The sequence below is a fragment of the Gymnogyps californianus genome, chromosome 7 (genome assembly GCF_018139145.2).
Source record: "Gymnogyps californianus isolate 813 chromosome 7, ASM1813914v2, whole genome shotgun sequence".
Taxonomy (NCBI): domain Eukaryota; kingdom Metazoa; phylum Chordata; class Aves; order Accipitriformes; family Cathartidae; genus Gymnogyps; species Gymnogyps californianus.
In genome coordinates, this window is record NC_059477.1 from 39,264,479 (window position 1) to 39,286,517 (window position 22,039).

Genomic DNA, 22,039 nt, shown 5'->3' on the forward strand with positions numbered 1-22,039 from the left:
TGATATAATTTATTTTGTGGGCTGCTGTAATAAACACTATGACTGAGTTAACTCTCAGCTGGGGCTAGATTGAACTTGGTTCCTGTAGGTAAGCTCTATCGAAAAACTAACATTGTATCTTCCAGTCATAGGTTTGCCATGGGGACACATTGGATTTTCTAGTGCTATACGTGCCACCCAGAAATGAAATATATTAACTTGTATCACATTTCTATTAGAAAACAAGATTTTTAGGTATTTATGACTAAGCTGTAAAGCTTGTTTCTCAGTGAAATGCAGGGACTTTCATCTTATCTAACAAGTTTGCCTCTCTCATTTTCAGACAGAACCAATTTGTTTTATTATATTGTGTGGTGTTTGCACTGTGGTTAATAGTTACAAACACAACATGAAAGATTGCACAAATCTTCATGTAATATGGACATCTATGCTACCGCAGATGAGGATGAATCAGGCTGCAAGTTTGCAGCTAGTTTGAACAGGTCCAAATATGTGTTAGCGTTGAATACATCATCCCTTCATCCCCTCTTCTGTCTGTGCAAAACTTCTAGGCGTCTCCCACATAAGCCAGCAGTCCTGCTTTTGAGTGACCTTATAGTGAGCTGGATCAGGAGCTGACATGGCTGAAAATTAAGATAAATTTAAAAAAAAACAAAAAAAAAGGTAAGAATGAAAATAATTTCTCAACCACGTGATTATCGGTGCTGGCACAGGAGAAGTGCTGGAAGTATGTGGCCAAGAGAGGTTCTTAAACCTTAATAAAACTGTGTGTTCAATTTTATTTCTTTGCCATAGCAAGGCCAAAAATTTCATTTCAAGGGAAATGGGAAGAATTTGCACTATTTTCCCAATGGCATGTACTGTTCATCTTCAGTTTTCATCGTGTTATGAGCTGCCAGAGGTCATTTATAGCCACATGAATAATTAGAAAATGTTCTTATGCAGGTGAATGTGTTCTCTGCTAATCACATTTGTCCTTCTGAAGTCAGAGGAAACAGTGGAGTAGAGAAAGTGATTTTCACAACACACTGTTAATTAGCCCAGCATCTGATATCAGACTTTTAAAACTGAACACCCCTTATTACTGAGATGGTGTTAAAACATTGATTTTAAAATAAAACCTTCCATTTCTCTGCATATACATGTGGCTGTTGCCACCATGAGTATTCTCCCAGAATTCTTCCATTTCCTTAATTATTACTAGCGTTTTTATTCAGGACTCCTTTTCCTATGGACCCCGTGATGCCATTGCTTTGTGCGTGGGGTCACTGCTGATTCCTGACGGGAATCTGCCCCGCTGCAGGGCAATATCTTCTGCTGGAGAAGGAAACCTGGCTTTGTACCTCTGCTGTGCTGTGCGCTGAGCAGCCACTTCACCCCCGGCACAATCACGAATGGCATTGCCGTAGCTCTCAGTAGTTTCTGACTGATTTCATGAGTGGTGCTTGCTGTGGCACTGAGGTTTTTTTAGCTGTACATATTTTTTTTTTTTTTTTCCTTTCCATGAAGATAACCTTCTGGGGGAGGAAGGGTACTATTCTAGCAGTGAAATCCCTAAGACTTGTACTGGGAAGACGTGTAAGAGTTTTTATTGGTGGTATTTATAGACCTTTTGCACTACAGGAACTGTAGAAAAAGCCTGCAGTGAAGCTGAGAGCTTGGCTGGGAGGACTGGCCCTTACCTGGCGGATACTGCGTCTTAGCACTGCTCTGAAAGGCTTGAAAATTGTAATATTTTACGTGTGATACAGAACAAAATTAGATATTGACTAATAAGAATTTGTGATAACCTGCAGCGAGGCATTTTTCCAATCAACTCCTGAGACATCAAAATTATGGTGTTGGCTTTTGTAAAGCTGTGATCAAGCATTTTAGTAATAAACTCTGTTTTCAGGCATTTGTAATGGAGTGCAGAAGAATATCTGGGGACGTTTTGGGGTTAAGCCTGGCATACTGTAGAAATACCTCATCATGTATGCAACCAATTTTCAAGTAGCTGAATTGGGATTTTTTTTTTTTTTTTTTATGGGAAATGCATTGAGAATTGCTCCAGGCAGGCATTTTATTTTCAAAGGTGGGTTAATATGTTTAACAGACTGGGGCAATTTGAAATGCTGACCAGAGCTCCAGCGCCTGTATTAATGCAATCATTATCTTTTTTTTTTGGCAAAATCTCATAGTGGTTGTGAGGAGATATTGGGATCGTTTTATAGCAGGCTCTGAACTTCCATAATGAAAAGATGCACCCTGCTGCAAAAAGTTTATCTTAAACTTAGTTTTGCAACTGACTGTGAAGTCATGGCCTCATTTTTTCAACGCTATATGGGAGAAGGATGGCGGAGAGCTCACAGACAGATAAAGCCGGTGGAAACAAATACATGGATGAGCCCTTGGTTCTAAATTGTTGGGAACTTTTTCCTCCAAGGTCAAGTGAAAGTTGCTTTCTGCCAGAAATGTGCAGCCTGTGCACTTATGTCAGGTAACGTAATTTTTATGGGCTCTGTCTTTCAAAACCTCTGGCTGGTGTAAACTTCTTCAGCTTGTGCCAGTAGGAAGCACGTTATACCTTTAGTTCATTAAAATAAGATTATAGAATAACCTTTCTGAGACAAAAGCTAGGGGGGCAGTGAAGGGGGTTTGTGTAGTCTCATATTTTTGCCAAGAGGACCCTCCAACTCCTGTTCACCACCTCTTGTGCAAAAGAAGATTTAACTGCATGGACAGCAGTGTCTTCACCATAGCTAGATTGGGTGGAAACGTGGTACCTGAGACAATAATTCCTTCTAATAGTTTATTCTTTGGGTTCCCTTTTAAAGGCAAATGCAATCCCAGCACCTTTAGATCTGCAGTGCGAGGAGACACAAGGACCTCAGCTGGTGTGGGGACACAGGTTGTCTTCAGAAGCCCAAATGTCTGCAAATTCCCTTCCTGCTCTCTGTCTTGGACACACTTTTGGCATTGAAGGCTTCATGTACGATAAACCAGGATTAACAGATCAGCAAGAAGCTCCCTTGTTGATCTAGGTCTAGTTCCAGCAAAGCAATTGTGCACGTACTTGACTGTAAGCCTGTGTATATTTATGTTGATTTACGGTGACTTAGATGAATCAACCTGCGTGCTTAAGTGCTTTGCTGAATCAGAAATACAAATTTTCCACCAGCAGAACAGGGAAGGGTTGTTACTGGGGGGACCTCTGGCTTTGATCTAGCCGCACTTAAACATGTGTTTCATTTTAAGTGTGTGAATAATCCTAAAAAATAACTTTGTGAAGTCAAGGCAGGGCGCTCACTTCCATCCAGCACTGATAAGGGAAAGCCGGTGCTGGTGCACAAGTACCAGCTCTCTCCTGGCTCTCTTGCTCTCTCTCACGCATTTCTGTGGTGCAGAGAATGGAAAAGATTAAACAGGTCAAGAGGTACCTCTGTGGTACAGCAGCATAGCCACAATGCTTGCATTTATGCTTTACTCTGAATTGGTTTTTATAGTAATTTTATTTGATATATCACATTGCTATCAATGATTCTGCTTTCTGAAGAAAAAACCTGCATTTCTATACAGATAATGTTGATCTGGTATGAATGAAAATGAGCTAGAAGAAACAATTCATTTATTTTTTTATATTTGTATATCTTAAATAGAAATAGCCTTATATAAAAAAACCCAAAATTCTGCATTTAATTTTTTTGCAAAACATCTTTAAAATCTGTTTTATCCTTTTGTATCATAAAACTAATTTCCTCCCTTTAATGACTCTTCACAAAAGTTCTCAGTGCTATAAACTCTAGTTTTAGCACAGTAATTTTATGTAAAATATTTCTATCATTTTCTTTGAATCAATAAGCAATTTTCATGCCAATAGATGGTGTACTTTTTTGTAATTTACAGGTAAATTGTGTGCTTTCTTAAAATGTGAGACAAGTCATTTTCCCCACACTGATATAATAACAAAAATCTTGCAACCGGATCTCACAGTTTTGGCTCAAATTCTGGCTGAAGTCAATGGGCAGCTTTAGGAGGTGGCTCTTCTGCCACAAATTAATAAGTCTGTATCAGGGAACGGAGTGATATCTACTATCAGAAACTCTTTCAGATTTCAGAGAGATTGCTGCATAATTCAATTTATACCAATATTTTCTCCATTGAGGACATATTCAACCCACCAACTGTTTCATGCATAAGTATTTAGTCTATAGAATAATTTTAAGTTCCTCCTATGTTATATATGAGAGTTAATTTTTTTTGGAGCAAGATCCAGCACGCTGAAAAAGAAACAACATAGAGTTTGCCTGTAGAAAACACTGAGACCTTAAATCTGACCCATCACTTGGAGCTCCTTCCATTGAGTTGCCGCAGCCCTGAAGCGACCCATGAAGGAACCTGGGCTTTTGCTTCTTTAGTCTAAAACCAAATGAATTTATTACTTGAAAAAATGAAGTTGTTTAACAGTTTTCAAATATATGGACACCCTACTGTGGTTTACTTGCTCTTTATTGGGCCAGATATTTACATGTGCTTCAGTGTTCCATTGCTAACCTCTGTGCATTCAAGAAAAGGAGATGCATAATGCAGTAGGCACCTGGATTATGGTGGTGCAGTGGTTGATTTAGGCCGCAATGCCATAGACAGCTGAAGTCTGGACGACCCTGCTTTGGACTAGCTATTTGTTATTGCTATTTTCCCCATGTGAGTTCTAGCACCCCTGCAGATATATGGCTGAAAATTAATCCGGCAATTCAATATATATAGCTGCAGCTCATGATTTGGTTATAGAAGTACTAGTGCTAGCAAAAAAGGGGGTAAGCATTAACACACAGTTCAGACAGAGAGAGATCAAACCTGTCAGCAGTAGCCAAGCCTTGCACCAACTTAAAGTGATTGTGGAACTGCAACCTTTTAGCTCCTTTCTTCAACCTGAGAGATGCATCTTACCTATAAAGCTTTATGGAAAGGCAAGTGAAGTGCAGGGCACCATGGCGTGTGTGACTTATGCTGCGAAGAGGCATAAATAATTAACAAATGGAGTAGAGTCTGGCACAGCTGGGTTGAGTGGCACTGACCTTGAGCATCCTGAAATCTGCTCTCACCAAGGCAATTAGTGGCTGATTCAAAGGGCAGAGAAAGCAGCCAGGAATCGATAAGGTGTAAGACACGCCATGGCCATGGTCCTGTTTCCTCAGACCTGGATGCTTTTCCTATTGCAGAAAATAAGAACAGTGTGGGAACGATTGTATTATATTCTATTTATTATATTGAATGTTCACATATGTTTGCATGATATTCCCATAGACAGCTATTTTGGCTACAGCCTCTCTGATAAAGTCTATATAGTAATTATATCATACACTAGTATTAGCTGAACATTTGAGTAATTCTAAATAGTGCCTCATTTTGTTATGTTCTTACACCAGTAAGAATTAAATTATTTAAGAAAACTGTGGGAAGTGTGAAAATAACTTTTTCCCTGGAGTCTAAGAAAAAACAGACCAAGTTGTTTCAAGAATTGACTTTAATCGCAGCAAACAGCAGACAGCATGACTAGCTATCCATCATTTTGTTTTATATTTAGCAGAATGTCAAGAATTCAAAGTGGGAAAAAAGGTAACGATTAAATAAAAGGGTGATGGCATACTTGGCACCCCTTCCCCATCACAATTTGGTGTGGAAAGGGTCAAGCATTTTGCTTTGTTGTAGTGACACTGGCAACACATCTTGCAGGACCCTAAGCTCTGGTCTCCATAAAGACAAGTTCTAGACCACTGAAAAATTATCATGTGGATTTTCCTGCGTCCTTGACTTCATCTTCCTTTGCATGTATCTCCTTCTTTTATCAGCAAGGATCACCCCGGTATCCCCTATACTGCCGTCTCTTACGGCCATCTGTGGAGGAACTCCCCTCTGAACTCCTGCTAAGCACTCTGTGGGAAGGAAGCCCTTCTGCATCGCCTGAATTCACACCTCGCTGTATGTATACTACACAAGGTATACCACAGCAGCAGGAGTTGTCATGTGCCACAGCTATCACTGCCGTGTTCTTTAGTGGTGACTAAGTAGATTGTTGCATCAAAGTGTGCACATTTGGCAAATCTTCATTATAACAGCAGGTAAACCAACGAACAGGAGGGGAGGGACTTGGTGAAAGACAGAGACTGAGCGCCACTTGTTTGTCTCAGGTTGCTAGTATACTTTCTCACAAACAGTGACAGGTTTTAATCAGAATATCTCAGGGTTAGTTATTACCCAGGAGGCATTTCTGTTAAAAGCAGAGTTATACCAGAAAGGTTTGTGGTTGCGATATGTGCAAAAGTCTATTTCAAATGAGTCTGAACATGCCTGGGGTCATCCTGACCTAGCCGACAAAGGATGGGGCCTTGCAAGGAGAGAAGGTCATCTATGAGAAGAAGAAAGTCTGTATCCATTTTCAGGATACCCCTTACTGAGGAATACAGACATAAAAGAGTTTCATTGTGGCTTGAATATAAGGTTGGCCATGAGAAAAAACATAATTGTGTAAGAAAGGAATCTCATAATGGGAACAGCTTGGTTCTCCAGACTGCATCTGTATCTGTGTCTGGCTGTCACTGAAGAATAACTGCCCAGGCATCGTGCTGGGACACGCTTCCTAAGAAGATCCATGAGCAGGTACTCAGGTGCTCACAGCCCTGTGGACAGCTCGCGTTGTGCCCGCCAAGCATTTATCTCCCTCGCAGCAGATAAATGGCGAGTGTGCCAAGCACAGGTTGAACAGACTTTACATCATGAAGAACCGGCGGATGGCATTTCCCTAAGAGCACGAGAACTGTGCTCTGGGGCGGCCACGATGCCTTCGCAGGACAGCTCGGCCACTCCTGCTCCCGTCCATGCTGTCACGGCTGAAGATGTGCTCCCTAAAGCTAGTAGCTTTTAGGGACATTTTAGAGGGGACCTGCTCGAGTGCTTCAGCTCTTATAAGGATTAGTAGGAGTTATTGTTCCTCCTGAGCCATGTACTTTGCACCTGCCTAAACTGCAAAGGAGTCTCAGCAAAGCTCTCCTCCCCTCATGTTTCTCAAAAATTCCTGTTTGCAAAAGGCCTTTCCTGCAATCCTACCAACTATCATCTAAACTGTCAGAATATACACATACACGTGGTGATGTGGTCAGTGATGGCTACTAGCCCAGGAAAGGTAATGCTGAACAAACCTCCGGCATGTTTTGCAGCTTGCATTTGGAGGACTGCCTCTGACACGGGAGATGGTGCTCTCCGTGCGGTGTTAGGGGAGCAGATGCTGATGGCCAGCGTTTTCTACCCACTAGCTGGGTCTAATCACCCTTTCTGTGCCTGTTCATGATGCCTCCCACTCTAGATTTTGGATATGCTCAGTGGTTTGGGAACCTAAAACTCCGATGCCTACAAGTTTGATCTAAATCTAACATTAGATCCTAGGGTCCTGCCCCAAATCATTACAGTGCATAGGATATTCACATCTTTTCCTTTCTTGCCATTTCTATTGAAACATTTTTTCCATGTAGCCAGACATCCAACTAGTTAACAATACCCACCAGACTTAGTATATTAAAACCCAGCATCTGTGGCACCTTTGATATAATTTTCTGAGTTATGTTACTTTCACTGGGTTACATATACTTTAAAATATTTGGTATTTTAGCTTTAAAACCACGTTAAAATGAAATGTTCAAAAAGCTAGCAGTTTTCCAAAAGCCCCTGGCTTTTTTTTTTTTTCTTTTGTGCAGAAGAATACACAAAGAACCTTGGCAAATAATTAAACATTCTAATTTGAGACAATCTTTGATTAATGAAGAAGCTGCTTTCGAATGCTCTTCTCTGGCTCTAATAATTGATCTCTAATTGTCCCATCTAAAGGTTATATATTGCCTTTCCTCATGATTGTGTCCTCCTAATGCCTTATAACTCAGATCCAACTATTAGCAACGTTCATTAATTCCTCTTGAAAATGCTGTGAACTTTCCAAATTGAAATAGCGCTTTATAAAACCAAGTTTAGTTTTGTACTAGTTTTTTTAGTCTCTTGAGAAAACCACACCAAGAGATGTCACAAACAGGATATGTAATTATTCAATTCTAAATTATTTTAGAATTTATGTATAAACTGTTTGAGGACGTTGCACAGAGGAGGTGTAGGAGGATAACCTAATTAAAAATAATGGCACAGGTGCTTTTTGCTCTCTTACTGCAAGTAAACAGGTGATGGATTTGCAATTAAGTGTGTGATGTCTAAGTGGTAAATGCGTTTATGCAAAAATTGGAAAACTATAGAACATAGGATCTGGTAAAATGCTCATGATGACAGAAAAAGTCTGGGTTGTTTCAGAGGGATTTTACTTGGATCTCCAACAAGCTGGGACAGCTAAACATATTTACTTAATTGCTTACCTAATTGAGAGATGAGGTTTCTTCATAGCATAGGTTGTTAACTCATTTCTGGAATAAGATGGTTTTTAATCTTACTCAGCTTTAGTAAGACAAACCCTTTTAACCTGGTGCTTGGCAGGCTTCCTTTTATATAGCTTAAAGAAAATTGGCTAAACTTCTTCGTTTTTCCTACTAGACATTAAATTATGTACCCCAAATGTTGGTGTGTGCCTGGTGCTTGACCACAGCATTACAGTACCAAAGGCTCGTAATTACCCAGCACATTTTCTGCGTAGTTTGATATTAAAAAATGCATAAGGTACTTGCATGAGCACAGATTTTTACAAATATGTCTAATTAATACAATTTGAAAATGCTTTTACTTCCTTTGCTCCTGAATTTTTCAGTCTAATTTCGTTAAAGTGGAATACTTATTCATGTGCTGCTTTCCCCAATTTTGGCTTAATTGTTTCCAGTCTGTACAGCCCGGCTGTCTGGAGATGTTTATTACTGAGTAAATGTATTCTGGAAGGAGAGAGCCTGGCTAAATTGCTGGAAAGAAAAATTCTACAATCTGACCTTATCAAGACAAGATCCAGAAGGTTCTTATTTTTCATTTTGACTACGGACTGTTAGCAAGGAAAAAAACAATCCGAAGAAGTTAACTAAAGTCTACCACAACAGTCATTGGTGCTGGGGGGGCGGGGGGAAGCACTGTCAAACGCTTCTAATCCATTCTGCAGAATTGCAGAAAAAGTGTTACATATCCTGTAATGATACAAAGATATTTTCTTCTGGCTTTGGAAAACACAAATCTATTCCACACAAATGCACTTGGTATTTAGGGAACCTTTTAATATACCTTAAGTATATGATAACACAGAATGAGAGTATGGCATCAAAGTATTCAATAATGTATTTTGAGTGATCTTTAGCAACTCTCCTGAGCATTTATGACTTGCTAGAGGGAAATGCACTTTTCAAAGATCATGTGCAGTCCCTATGGAGACCTGTAACCTTCCTCAGAGCAATTCACCACAAACTGATAGGTCTGATCACAGCACAAGTGAGACAGTCAGTTTAAAACACTCTGGAAATGCTCTGAGAATACTAATAGGAGCCCTGCGACTGCTGAGTCACGGCCTGCAACCAGGGGTTCAAGCAAAGGGTTATTTGTGGATTATAAATATCGGTAGGAAGTCGGGTATTGGCAAAAGCTTCATTTAGACCTTGGCTGGTTTGTGGTCTGATTTGCTGCATAATCTGTTTATTAGTGAATCAAACAAAGATAAAATCTTCAGTTAGGGAGGGCTGGCAGGTTCGAATCTGGGGATGAGGAGGGAAGGAGTGAGTGTATGGATATCAAAAGGCTCCTTTGAGCGGCACAATAACCTGTATTTGTTCTTCTAGAAAGTGTTTGGTACTTGTCTGTCATTCTCACGGAACCTGCTGGGTTTATGAATAAAGGGCAAGGTTTTCTCCTCACCTCTGTCCCCTTGCAAGAGCGATACTGTGCCCCGGTGGCCTTAATGCAGGAGCTTGTTGGTTTTCTTGTGTTATTTGGCATTAAAGTGTTTTTCAGGAATTTCAGCTTTGCTGAAAAAATCTACCACTGTTTGAATGTGTGCTGTTAAACCACCTTGGATAGAAAGCTGCAGAATGAGTTTCTTATCACCGAACGTGTATGAATATATCCCCTTCCTAAGCCACCGCTGACGCTTTATGGTGGCCTCCCCCGGGTGTCACACACCACTTTGCTGCCTGTCATGATCCTTTATGTACTATTGCTTCTTCTACTGCTTCGAGGCCATCCAGAACAGTAGTGTGCTATTTAAATCAGACATAGCCCATCTTTGTAATTTCAGCTCTTGGAGGGTCTGGATCCGCATGGTGCTTCTCATTAATCAGTACTACGCTGTGTGTGGCACTATTTTTTTTTTTATTTTTTTTTTTTGATACAACACATGTAGTACAAGCTCAGTTGGTTATTTTCTGACCTGTCTTTTCTTCCTTCTTCCCTCCCTGAGTCTTGCTCCAGATGGTAACTGCTGCAAGAACTTAAAAATGAAAGTGTGAAGTGCATTCACTTTTATGGAGCTGCAAACAGGGGGCAGAGGAGGAGGGAAAATGCACCGGTATCGTTTGTCTGCCTCAGTTCAACTGATGTCCTCAGCCATTAGTCAACCTGCAGTGGTATGAAGCGCATCATAAAAGACACGGTACACAAATATTTAAAAAAAAAAAGAAAGCTCTTGTGTTGTGGGGAGCCTCTCAATAAGGTCTTGTTGTTATTATCCCATTGCATCTGGCCTGTAGCTGATTTCTGATTTCCCCTTTCTCAGAAGCTCTTTGACCACAGGCAGGAAATGTGCTACAAGTAGATGAAGAAGTTGGCAATTGTCCTGTACTGTGAAAGCCTGGACACACAGCTGGCCGTTTGGTGAGTGAGGACCTGCAGATGAAACAGTGGCTATATAGAAAGAGGCTGTATCCGATATACAGACACCTTTACCTGTCTTTGAGAGGACCTTGGAGAAAGAGTAGTTGCGAGATTTGCCGTAAATCCATCCCCAAAGCACTCACATATATTTTTAAGGTTATGCAAAACATAGCAAGTAGCTGCCATGAGAAAAGGGGGTGCCAGGTCCCCCATTTTGCTTTCAGTCTCTCAAATTCCCCCTTTGCTGTCATACTATTGCTCCCTTGGGAAGGGACAGACACATGCCCCTTCCAGTCCCTGTACTTGGTAAGAATGGCTCGAAAAGTCCTCACTGTCCAAAGCAAACATTAATACCAAATATTTGACCAAAGGGGAAAAGAAAAAGCTCTTATCCTCTGCAAAACATTAAGATAAACAACAGTGATAAACCATTCCTTGTAGCGAGAGGCTTTTAAAACACATGTGTATGGGCATCCCACCTGGAAATGCAGGTGAGGGCATCAGAAGTACAATTGTCTTTTATTAGTAGCAGCTAACTTGGAGAGATACAAGGAAATTTCATCTATTCAAAATATGTTCTCTTGCTGTTGCAGCTACCGTGGAGTCATCAAAGCCGGGGGGAGTTACTGTTCTTGTTTTTCTTTACGTGGAAATCACTTGACCCTGATTCCCTTATTGTCCCTCTCTGGGTATTACTATTATTAGTGCACTGGTGGAATATTTCTCTCTAAATGTTACTGCAGAAAAGTAAATAATTTCTTATTTCTAGTCTTCCTTTTTTTTTTTTCATAGAGACTCTACTTTAAGAATAGATTTTAAAGGACAAATACTGTGTTTAAAGATTCAGAAAGAAATGAAAATGCTAACTGATACAGAGCCTGAAGAAAAACAGTATTAGGAGCAGGTCACATAACAGGGAAAAATCCATATGTATTTAAGGAGGTGTGCCTAACAGTCCAACTGAAAAGAAAATAGAGAAAAGTGCTTCAGACAAGCAAGAAGATTTCAGGAGCTCACTCTGGCCACCCAAAAGGCAGTCAATAAATTAGCAGGAGCTACTACTCACTGCTCCATAAATAAAAAAACCCAAACCCCTGGATGATAGTCACAGAGAGTTAACTCTCTATAAGGTGAAGCTAAATCGACTGAGTGAGTTTTTTTCAGTCTTAACCAGAAGACCAAAAGTCAGAATCACACAACCAGAGTGATCCACTACTGCAAATAGGCCAAACAGACACATTCCCTTCAAACCACTTCAGAAGCAAAATATAACTCTCTAGGGTCTGGGAGGGAGGAGAAGAAGGTAAGTGAAAGCAGGTGTAGGGCATCCTGATCAAGTAGGGTTTAAATGTGGCCTGAGGTAAAAGATGAGCTTTTCAGGCAGAGCAGAAGTGTTGGTAGGGTGGGGAGAAAATAGAAGTGGTAAGAAAGTTGGTGTAGCAAGCTCAGCAGAAAGAAGGGCAAAGGTTTTATGCTGTTGTTTACCAAGTCATTGCTGTTAGACCTGAGGTGAAATGCATCATGCCGTCATAAGGTGCAGATGGCATGCTTTAAAAAATAGCTGTGGGGCTTGCCTTATAAGTACAGATCAACCTTAGTTTTTCTAAGCATCTGTGCACTGAGTAGAGCTCTGTGCTGCAGGTGTAGTGTGTGCTGCTTGGACACATCATTGCCTTGCTTCTCCTTTTCAGACTGCAGAAACCACAGTGTTTTCCTGCCTGAGGGTCTTCCAGATCATCTTATCCTGGGTAAGACCTGCCTTTTTCTGTTGAAGAGAATCCTTCTTTGTTTGCTGGATCATTTTACCCTCTTGACAGCAAGAGCACCTTAGGCAAGCAGTGCCAAGGCAAGCTTTCATGACCTGATGGACCAAGTGTCCTGGCATCCCATCTGGCATGGGGTAGGTGTGCTTCAGGGCACCCTTGGTTATTTGTTGTTGTCACATGTCTTGAGAAGAAGACATATGTTTTCTCAAATTAATTTATTACAAGTTTTATTTGTGTTCCTGTGGAAAAGCTCACATAAGTTTCTTTCAGTCAAGGGACAAGACTCCCATGGCAAGGGCTCGAATGTGCTCTGGTGAGCCTGGGGCTGGCAGTGACGGGTGGCAGATGGCTACGGCAAATGGTTAGGGTGAAGGATTAGATGAAGCGGTATCAGCACGCTTGTGGATGTGTCTGGCAGCGTGTGGCTTAATGTGGCTAAGCACCTCTGAACGAGCCAGGGAAGCTGTTGGTATGAGAAATGTGTTTGCCTGTCCACCCCTTAATTTCTTCTCGGCCCCATGTACCCCATACAAACCTCAGTTACAGACCTGCAGATCTTGCCTTCCTACAAAGCTGCAAATCTTTTTTTTTCTTTTTTCTTTTTTCTTTTTTTTCTTTTTCCTTCTCTAAGCTGTCTGTTGAGTGTCACTGCCTTCCCATCACTCTCCTAACAGCTCCTTTGAGAGTGTGATGGCAGAGCTGCCCTCCATTGCATTTTCTGCCTTCTCTCTGCCACATCAGCCAGTGCCAGCTGGGACTTTGGCCTTCTCGCGTGGCCTCGCTCCCTTGCACGTTGGTCTCACTGTGGCTTGCAGTGGCTCCTTCTTCTCTTCCTGCCCTCTGGTTTCTTCGCAGCATCACAGGGAAAGAAATACAGACCATTAGATTAGTTCTGCTGCTAAAAAAAGTACCAAGAGACATGTTTGCTGATTCTTGAGCTTGGAATTTAAGGTTTTTATCTTTGTTTTTCTTTCATTCCATCTGAAGAGTTGAGAAGAACAGCTGGGAAGAAGGAGTCAATATTCCTACTCTTGTGAAAGTCTACAAACGTACGGCCTTTGCCAGCACAGCTGCTTTCCTGCCACCATTGACAATCAAGGGTAAAACTCAAGGTGCTTTTTCAAAGGAAAATGCAGTGGGAAAATTTTCACTCTACTGTTCGTGTAGTTTTATTTCCAAGGGCAAAATGAAAAGTTACAGAGTATTTCAGCTTGGTTTGACCTAAATGGCCAACCAAACAAGAAATAAATACCCTTTTGGGGTGAGTTTGACATTGGATCCCTCTTGCCTTAGTAGCTGAAGTGCCTCAACCTCCTGCTTCTCTTTCTGGGCCCAAATTCCTGGTGGTACAAAGTTTCTTGAGCAGCAGTCCCGTTGTCTTGCTGGTGGAGTAAACAAGACAAGTTAGTGGGAAGTCCAAAAAATCATTTGACAACGCAAAACAGGGTAAGGATATTGCAACAACTGATGGATAGAGGTTAGCTTTATTTTGGGTCAATATTAAGTGCTTTGTGTAGTTGTTTTGTTGTGGTTTTTTTCCTAGCAAAGATGAAATGTTACAATTCAAGAGTGTCAAATATATTGGTGCTTACTGAAAATGGAAATCCAGATAATAAACAAGCATTACTGCAGGAGTCTCTGCATGCAGAACACCAGGATGGAGTTGTATCTCTAAATTACATTATTAGTCCATAACTCTGACTCCTTTGTCCCTATATCTCTCCTCACTGTTTGGGGTTTTTTTGTGTTTTTTGTTTTCCCCTCCCTGAAACTTCAGAGGCTGAATAGAGAGAAACTATTTTTGTTGCTTCCAGATGACTATGTCCTAGCTGTCTGTAGGAATGGATGTCATGAAAGCTTGAATGGAGGGGATGGAGTAACACGTGGCTGGTTTGAGTGTCGTGGTTTAACCCCAGCCAGCAACTAAGCACCACGCAGCCGCTTCCCCCTCCCCGCTCCCAGTGGGGTGGGGAGGAGGGGAAAAAAAAAGTAAAACTCGTGGGTTGAGATAAGAACAGTTTAATAACTAAAGTAAAATAAAATACACTACTAACTAAGAATAATAATATAATGATAATAGTTGTAATGAAAAGGAATATAACAAAAAAAAGAAATAACACCCAAGAAAAGACAAGTGATGCACAATGCAATTGCTCACCACCCGCTGACCGATGCCTGAGCGGCGATCCGTGCCTCCTGGCCAACTCCCCGCTGTTTATATGCTGGGCATGACGTTCCATGGTATGGAATACCCCTTTGGCTAGTTCAGGTCAGCTGTCCTGGCTGTGCTCCCTCCCAGCTTCTTGTGCACCTCCTCGCTGGCAGAGCATGGGAAACTGAAAAGTCCTTAACTTAGCATAAAGCACTACTTAGCAACAACTAAAACATCAGCGTGTTATCAACATTATTCTCCCACAAAATCCAAAACACAACACTATACCAGCTACTAAGAAGAAAATTAACTCTGTCCCAGCTGAAACCAGGACATTGAGATAATGTTTGTAAAGAGTAAAGAGAGATACCAACTTTGTTCTCTAATTTCACCTCTAATTCTTCTGTTTTCCACCCTGGCAAATCCATGCTCTGTGTAAATTCCCGCCACTCCCTCCGCCAAGTGGCTGCGAACATTTCTGACTTCTAGCTGTTATGCTGTCAATCTGCTCCTTCACTAAAGCGAAAGAGTTTGGTTTAAAACCACTTTCATTATAAGACTGTGTGTATTCTTGTGCCTGTATGGGAGAAAGGTGCCTTCTTGATTTAATCAGAGCTTTAAGTTTTGCCATGGTGACAAAGGAAAAAAAAGAAATATACACACACCCCCCTGGTTTTTGGCTAACTCTCGGAGGTCATGTGTTTGGTCGCTGTGTGGGTCAGAGTCTGCAGAAGGAGGCACGTGACTGTTTCTTCATGCAACGCCGAGTATTTGCACAAGAATTTCATCATCCTCTCTCAGGAACGGCTGCCAACCGCAGGGTAACGTGGTTTCACTGTGGAGGGGAAAAAAATGAGTTTTATATGTAAAGTTACTTTTAACACCGTAACACTTCTTGACATGAAGGTCAATATGTGCCTAAATTACTCTAAGTAACTGAGTTTATTATAATTCGGCTCTGTCACGTTCCCTTGCTGCAGCTGTGACACTGTGCTGTGTAACTTATTTAATTACACAGTTGTGTTTGCCACTGTGTGTCTGTTGTTGGGTATGCTATGAATATTTAGATTTTTCTTTCTCTGCAGTTCTGTAATTTAAACGAATTCAGTGAAGTGTATTTAACCTGAAGTAATCTAGAATGTGTGCTGCTTTGGGCTGTGCTTTTTTAGGAACTTCCTTCTGCAAAATTGTATTTGCAAAAGTGATTTTGTTCGTGTAAAGATGGGAAGGACAATCAGCCCTTATGCGCTGCGTGTTTCTGTAGCTTTTCTTCATTTGTTTTTAAAGCAACTTCAAGCCCCGGTGCTATTGGTGCTTTCAGTGGGTGTATTTTGACAGCGTAGACCTATACTGCAAACTTGTGCGCTTATACATGTGCACACCCCCAGTTTTCCTTCCGAAGAGTTCATTTGGATGCTAACCTGAAAATGTCAAAGGTCTGTGGGCTGAGCTGCATTTAGCAACCTGGTAAACAGCTATTGGAGGGCAGAAAGTGCAGGACATGCTATTTGCATGATAAACTCTTTTTCTCTGAGGATATTGATACAGCTTTTTAAGTAGGGATTCATTGTATGCCTGTCAGCACTGTGCTGGGTAGAAAGACTGTGAGTAACATCTTGGACTATTTAAAGAAAATGTTTGAGGGGGGCGAGGGGGCTTTGCAGTTTTTTAATAAAAACATCAAGATACAGTTATAGACAGAGGGTAGATCTATAAAAATATCGTAAGTGGATCTAAAAATAGGACAAATTATCATTCTTATAATTAAGCCTAATGGACCTTCCTGTGTAATTTTGATAAGATGGCTTGCTAATATTCACACATTTTTTTCTGTTTACTCAGTAAATTATGCATAAAGGACAAAACAGAAATAATCACCCAGACATTTGCGTCACTTGTGTCTGCCTAATTCTCATCCATTGTCTTTTATAGTTTTAAAATGGGAGATGAAGTAGCGGGGCTGATATCTGTGCCGACAAAATATGTAATAATGACTGTTTTTAAGTTGCATATGCTCTTTTTGAAAATGAAAGGTTGCCAGCAGTCATTGGTGAGTTCTTTCCATTGAATCAGTATGCAGTAAGGGCAAATTCTGTGGAAGAGTGAAAAGAGCAAAGAAAGAGTCAAAAAAACCCAAAATGCTGAATTCATGTCATCTATATCTATTAAGTCAAAAAAATGTAATAAGGTTTCAAGGAAAGGAAGAAGAAAACACCTGAATGCTTTCTTCAGCGTAGGTGGTGGAGGCAAGTTGTTTCTCTTAAAATGTTGATTATTTTTACTCTAAGTTGTACGAAGAAAAATCCTGACAAGAAGCCATGTTTATCAAGGTGGGAATTACATTTTGCACTGAAGGGTCTGAATTTTAATTTGAAGAGGATACAGAATATAGTTTTCAGTTAAATGAAGATAATTGGATGGAATAAAGGTATGCTGTGCTTATACAAATATATTTGTTCTAATTGTAGAAAACAACAAATGACTCATGGATTATTGTAAAATAATTACATGGGACTCCATTCTGCAGCAATTAGAAAATGCAATAATGCCAGTCGGGGGGGGGGGGGGGAAGGGGAAAAAAAAAGAAACGAAAAAAAAGAAAAAAACCAAGCAATTCTGGGATTCCCCCTCTATGAAGCCTAATTCCCATTCAAAGGACAGAAGTACTTGCTTATTCTGGTCTCAGAATTGGATCTCTGGGATTTCACTCCTCAATAGGATTCTGATTGATTTCATTTTAGTAGTTTTATCTTATTTCATAACATTTGTATTAAATCAGATACCTCTGAGCACTTAATCATTTTTAGCTTCTAGATCTTTGTATTTAATATTATATTTGCTGTCAAAATTTAATATAAATAAGAATCACAATGAACGTAAGTCATTGATCAGATGCAGCAAACTACAGCAATGACAGGGAACCAAAAGCCTGATCCAGAAATCTTTGTCTGTAATAGAGACACCTATTGACTTCAGTGGGTTTTGGGTCAGGCCTCAAATAGAAACAAAACCCATCTATGCTTGCCAGACAGATGACCAGGAATATGATAGCCATTAATCCACTGTAATAACTGTGTGTCCTTACTGAAAAATGGTGACTAGTAAGACAAATGGGAGGATGCTGCGCTGTGTTCACGTGGTGTAAAGCGGAGAATCTACAGACCAGATGAGAGGGATCTGGTGTATAAAACCAAACTGTCCTTCAAGCACCCTTATCATCCATCTCCTGATCATAAATTACAGGGGAATTAGCTGGCATTGCCTGTGTGGGCCCCAGGAGATAAATGTTGGAGCCTCCCGAACCTTCCTCATAGGCTGCATCCAGGAGAGGACATAGGTGACGGCAATACCAATGCTGCACGGTCCCCCTCCTAAGGACTGGGGGAGGTGAGCATCACTGAACAAATATCCCTAACTCAAGTGAGTCATCTATTTAGAGAGATTAAAAGGCTCCTTCCCTTACTTCAGGAGCTATGTCACTAGGGAGCAAAAAAAATCCAGGCATTAACTTGAGTGGAAAGGAGATTGACTGTGTAGAAAAGACTACACAGACTACTGTGTGGTCCTTTTATCTGGAAGGAGATAGTCAGGGAGACCTGATTTTCAGCCCCTTCTCCAAGGATTGTTTCCATAATTTGCATTAAATACTCGTTATTAAAAATAGAGGACTATATCTTGATTATGTGAGCATGTACTGAACATGCTTTGATAATGCCTATGGGATCAGGACACCCATGCTAGTGTCGTAAATCAAAGAAGTAAGTCTTTGGAAACAAAAAGTAGTTTTACTTTCCAAGTGCTGATCTCAATATTGCTTGAAAATAAACCCTGATTTACTGATTAAGCCCATGGGTTCTTAAAATCTGTAATTTGGAGAAGTGAAACTTAAGTTACCTTTAGATTATAATGAGGTGCCCGTACTAGTGATGGCCATAGTGTCCATGAACCTAGCTTGCTTTTCTAGACGTTTCACATCTACTGGAGGAAACAAAGATCTCTAAACCATCCTCCCTGGTGACTGCCAGATGAGGTCCAGAAGGTCAATACTCTTCTGACCTGCAGAAGAGCACACATGTTGTCACCAATACCCCAGCAGGGGAGCTGGCAGAGGCAAGGTCTTGGATCTGCTGTTCAGCTGTGGAGGAACTGAGAAGCGGTTCCCCGGGGAATAGGGAGCCTGATCACATCTCCCACGGGGCTTTCAGCTGGGTGGCAATTCTTCGGGAGGCGGCCGGTTGGGTGTATTGATTCCAGCCAGCTCAGCCACTTTAGCATCACACCCAGCTACTTGTCTAGGTGTAGCCCTCTGCCTCCTAGAAACCTTGAAAAGCACTCTGAGAACCAAGATGTTAAAATATCTGTTTTCAACCATATTTGCCATTTTATTTTCCTTTTTACCAGCTAAGGGATGATTAGGATGAATGAGTGGGAATGATAAATTTGGTGACAATGAGGAGGTGTGAAAAACCTGTGTGGAGACAGCACAAAAATAGGCTATCTCCAATAGCTCCCAGGAGAGGGTGAACATTAGCTAAATGAAAACTGCTGTCTTAAAGAGCTCTACTGGCATTTTTTTTTTCTTTTTTAACTCTATATGCTGGTGGGAGAGGAAAAATTGCTACTGTGTAAGATATCAAGTCTGGAGGGGAAAAAGAAAATGTTCTCATCATAAACTAAATGATAGCAAATTAAACTAGGTAGCTAGCATCATGCTGGCCATTGGGCTAGAGCATAAACAGGTTTGGATTAATTGGCACTCGTGAGGCGGTGCTGTTTAGGGGTTTATATTTAAATACCAACTGTTGTCTTTCCCGTATGTGTTGACGAAGCTCTTCTGGATGGTGTTCAGGGGTTGGCATAAAAATTTGATAAAAAATCCAATCTGCATTTATGTATTTGTAGTGAAAAGAATAAAGACAAATGTGTCATAAGGGATCTAATTTTAAAAAAAAATCTATAACTTGGAATATACCATCACACTGACTCTCAGAAGCCCTCTTCCACAAAAACTCAAGGTAGGTTAAGTGACAATGAATGTAATGCTCAGCTGGCTACAACCCATATAATCATCTGTTGTTCTATCCACAGCTTGTTTCTGGATAACTATCTGTAATATACTATTGGTTTTAAGAAAGAGCTGGTACTTATGGAGGATACGTACTTAAAGAGTTTTCTTTCTCAGAGAGAAAAAGCTATATTCTCTGGTGGCTCTATGCTGCATATTATGTGCTAATCTGTGCTATTTCAGCCTATTCCCTAGAGTTTTGCTCTTGCACGAAAACTCTTGGGGATGTTAAAAAGGCAGAGAATATTGTGTGGTCTAACTATACAGTTCCCTAAATGAGGGCAATGACCAAACACCTCAATGAGCCTCTTGACTGCCTTCTGCAACAGAACGCAGCAGGCAGCACTGGCGAAGTTTTGCCCTAAAGTAAAGAGTACATGTCATAAATTTCCTTTGCCGATAGATCTGTAAAGCGAAGTGCACAAACGCCATCGGGAACACAACGGTGCCTCTGAGCATTACAGTTACAGAACTATTTTTCTTATCAAGATCAATGAGGTTGCAAATTTTGCAGTTACAGTTTTGGATATTCTATTAGAAACTATGATCTGTTGTGTTTGCAGCTTGACTTGGGCTTCTCTCCTTTCCCAGGACAAACGGAGCTAGAACACCAGGCTATTCGGTGTAGCTAGAAGGAAATATTAATTCAAGGTCCTGGTCTTGAAAGCTACATCGCTAATGATGTCTTTGTCTGCCATCTGTATCCTGCCTGCTCTGCCCTTGTACGTGAGCATGGCTGTACACAAACACCCCCTCCTATTTCTAAGGCAGAAAAGCTGAAAGAAGCTGAACATTGCATTGCACAGCCTGGAAACAACTTCGGTGTAGCTGTGCACCTGCTATTTTTAGGAGCACAGACTGCAGAAACAATAGTGCTGCCTCTGGCTTTGAGGTCTTGAAATTGTGAATGACACTTCAGCGTTTGTAACTGCTGTCGGTCTGGTGGGAGAACTTAGAACCTGCTGATATAGCTTAAAAAGGGAAGAGCATCGTATCTATAGAGGGGGTAAAAAAAAGCCTTTGGGGGTTACAGCAATATGTCATCTTAGAAATACTTGAATTGATCAGTTTTACCATTCTATTCAAATACTTCACTTTTTAAAAGCTCTAAATCAAGTAAGTTTGCATCTTGAATGATGCAGCTTTAGTGGCTGCTTATCAGCCACTCTTGAACATGCATACTGCGGAAGCTAAACTGTGGCATTTTTCATTTTAAGGTGAAATTGAATGACCTGAAAATGGATCCATCTTCTCCTGTGTTACCAGCAACCATTTTAGAACAAACTGCCTTGCGGCTAGGATGCAGTCCTGCAGACAAGAGACTTGCTTTTCGCTTAGATGAAGAAGATGAGTTAAAGCATCTTCGTGAATGTTTCCGTATCCCAAAAGTCAAGGATCTGCCTCCAAGTGAGAATTATAATTACAGTGAGGGAGTGGGGGGGAAGAGTGGGGCTTCACATCTTCTGCATGTGTTTATCACAAATCTTTGGAAATCATTGTCGCTTATGAGATAATTGAGCAATTGCAGTCATATCTGAGCACAGTATGTCCCTGGTGTTGCTAAATCAATCCGTCAACTTATTCTAGCACCAAAAACTTTATGCTCTCATTCCCATCCTGAATAAAATGTGAGGATACAGTAGTTACATGGTGCTTATGCTGTCAGTCAGCTGCTTTGAACAATATAGTGACTGATTGAAAATTATAGGCAGAAGCATTTCTATCTAGTGGTTTGAAACGCCAATGTCGCTTACAATAGCTCAGAGCAGTTGCTTCCTTGGTATAATACAGTTTGGTATTATCTATCTAGTTACAATTATTTTAGTTAATGAAAGAGACAGTACATATATTACATTAACATTTATGCCTTATTGCTGGTAGTAGAGATGATTTGCTTCCTGACGCCAAATGGAAGACTGTGCCTTAGAACAAATAATTGATCTGAGCAAATAATTCATAATGAAACTTTTTATTTGAAGATCTTTCCCGCTTTCCTCATGAATTGCCTACAAAGAGATAACTGCACACGGCTTCAATGTAGCCATGCAAAACGGTTCTCGAAATTTTTCTGCTTCATTCCTGGTCTGTAGGTTGTTTCGAGGAGCCTGCGGCACGCCTGGGCGTGGAGAGGACCTGATGTGCAGGCAGGGAGGCCGGAGGGGTGTGCAGGAGGGCTGGCAAGCTGAGAGGGAAGCATTTGCTTGGGGTTAGCACTCCCAGCCTAGTGAAAGTACAAAACATTTCCAT

The 22,039-nt window shown here is 40.9% G+C and overlaps 1 protein-coding gene across 1 annotated transcript in view; it reads left to right on the forward strand.

Annotated features, from left to right (window-relative positions):
* Positions 1-20,460: 20,460 nt before the first annotated feature.
* The window catches only part of KYNU (kynureninase), a 55,385-nt gene continuing 53,806 nt past the window's right edge, over positions 20,461-22,039 (forward strand). Inside the window, exons 1-2 of the mRNA XM_050900167.1 lie at positions 20,461-20,514; positions 21,010-21,199. Of these exons, the coding sequence (XP_050756124.1) occupies positions 21,031-21,199 (169 nt within the window). The 5' untranslated portion in view covers positions 20,461-20,514; positions 21,010-21,030. The remainder of the gene's footprint in view (positions 20,515-21,009; positions 21,200-22,039) is intronic.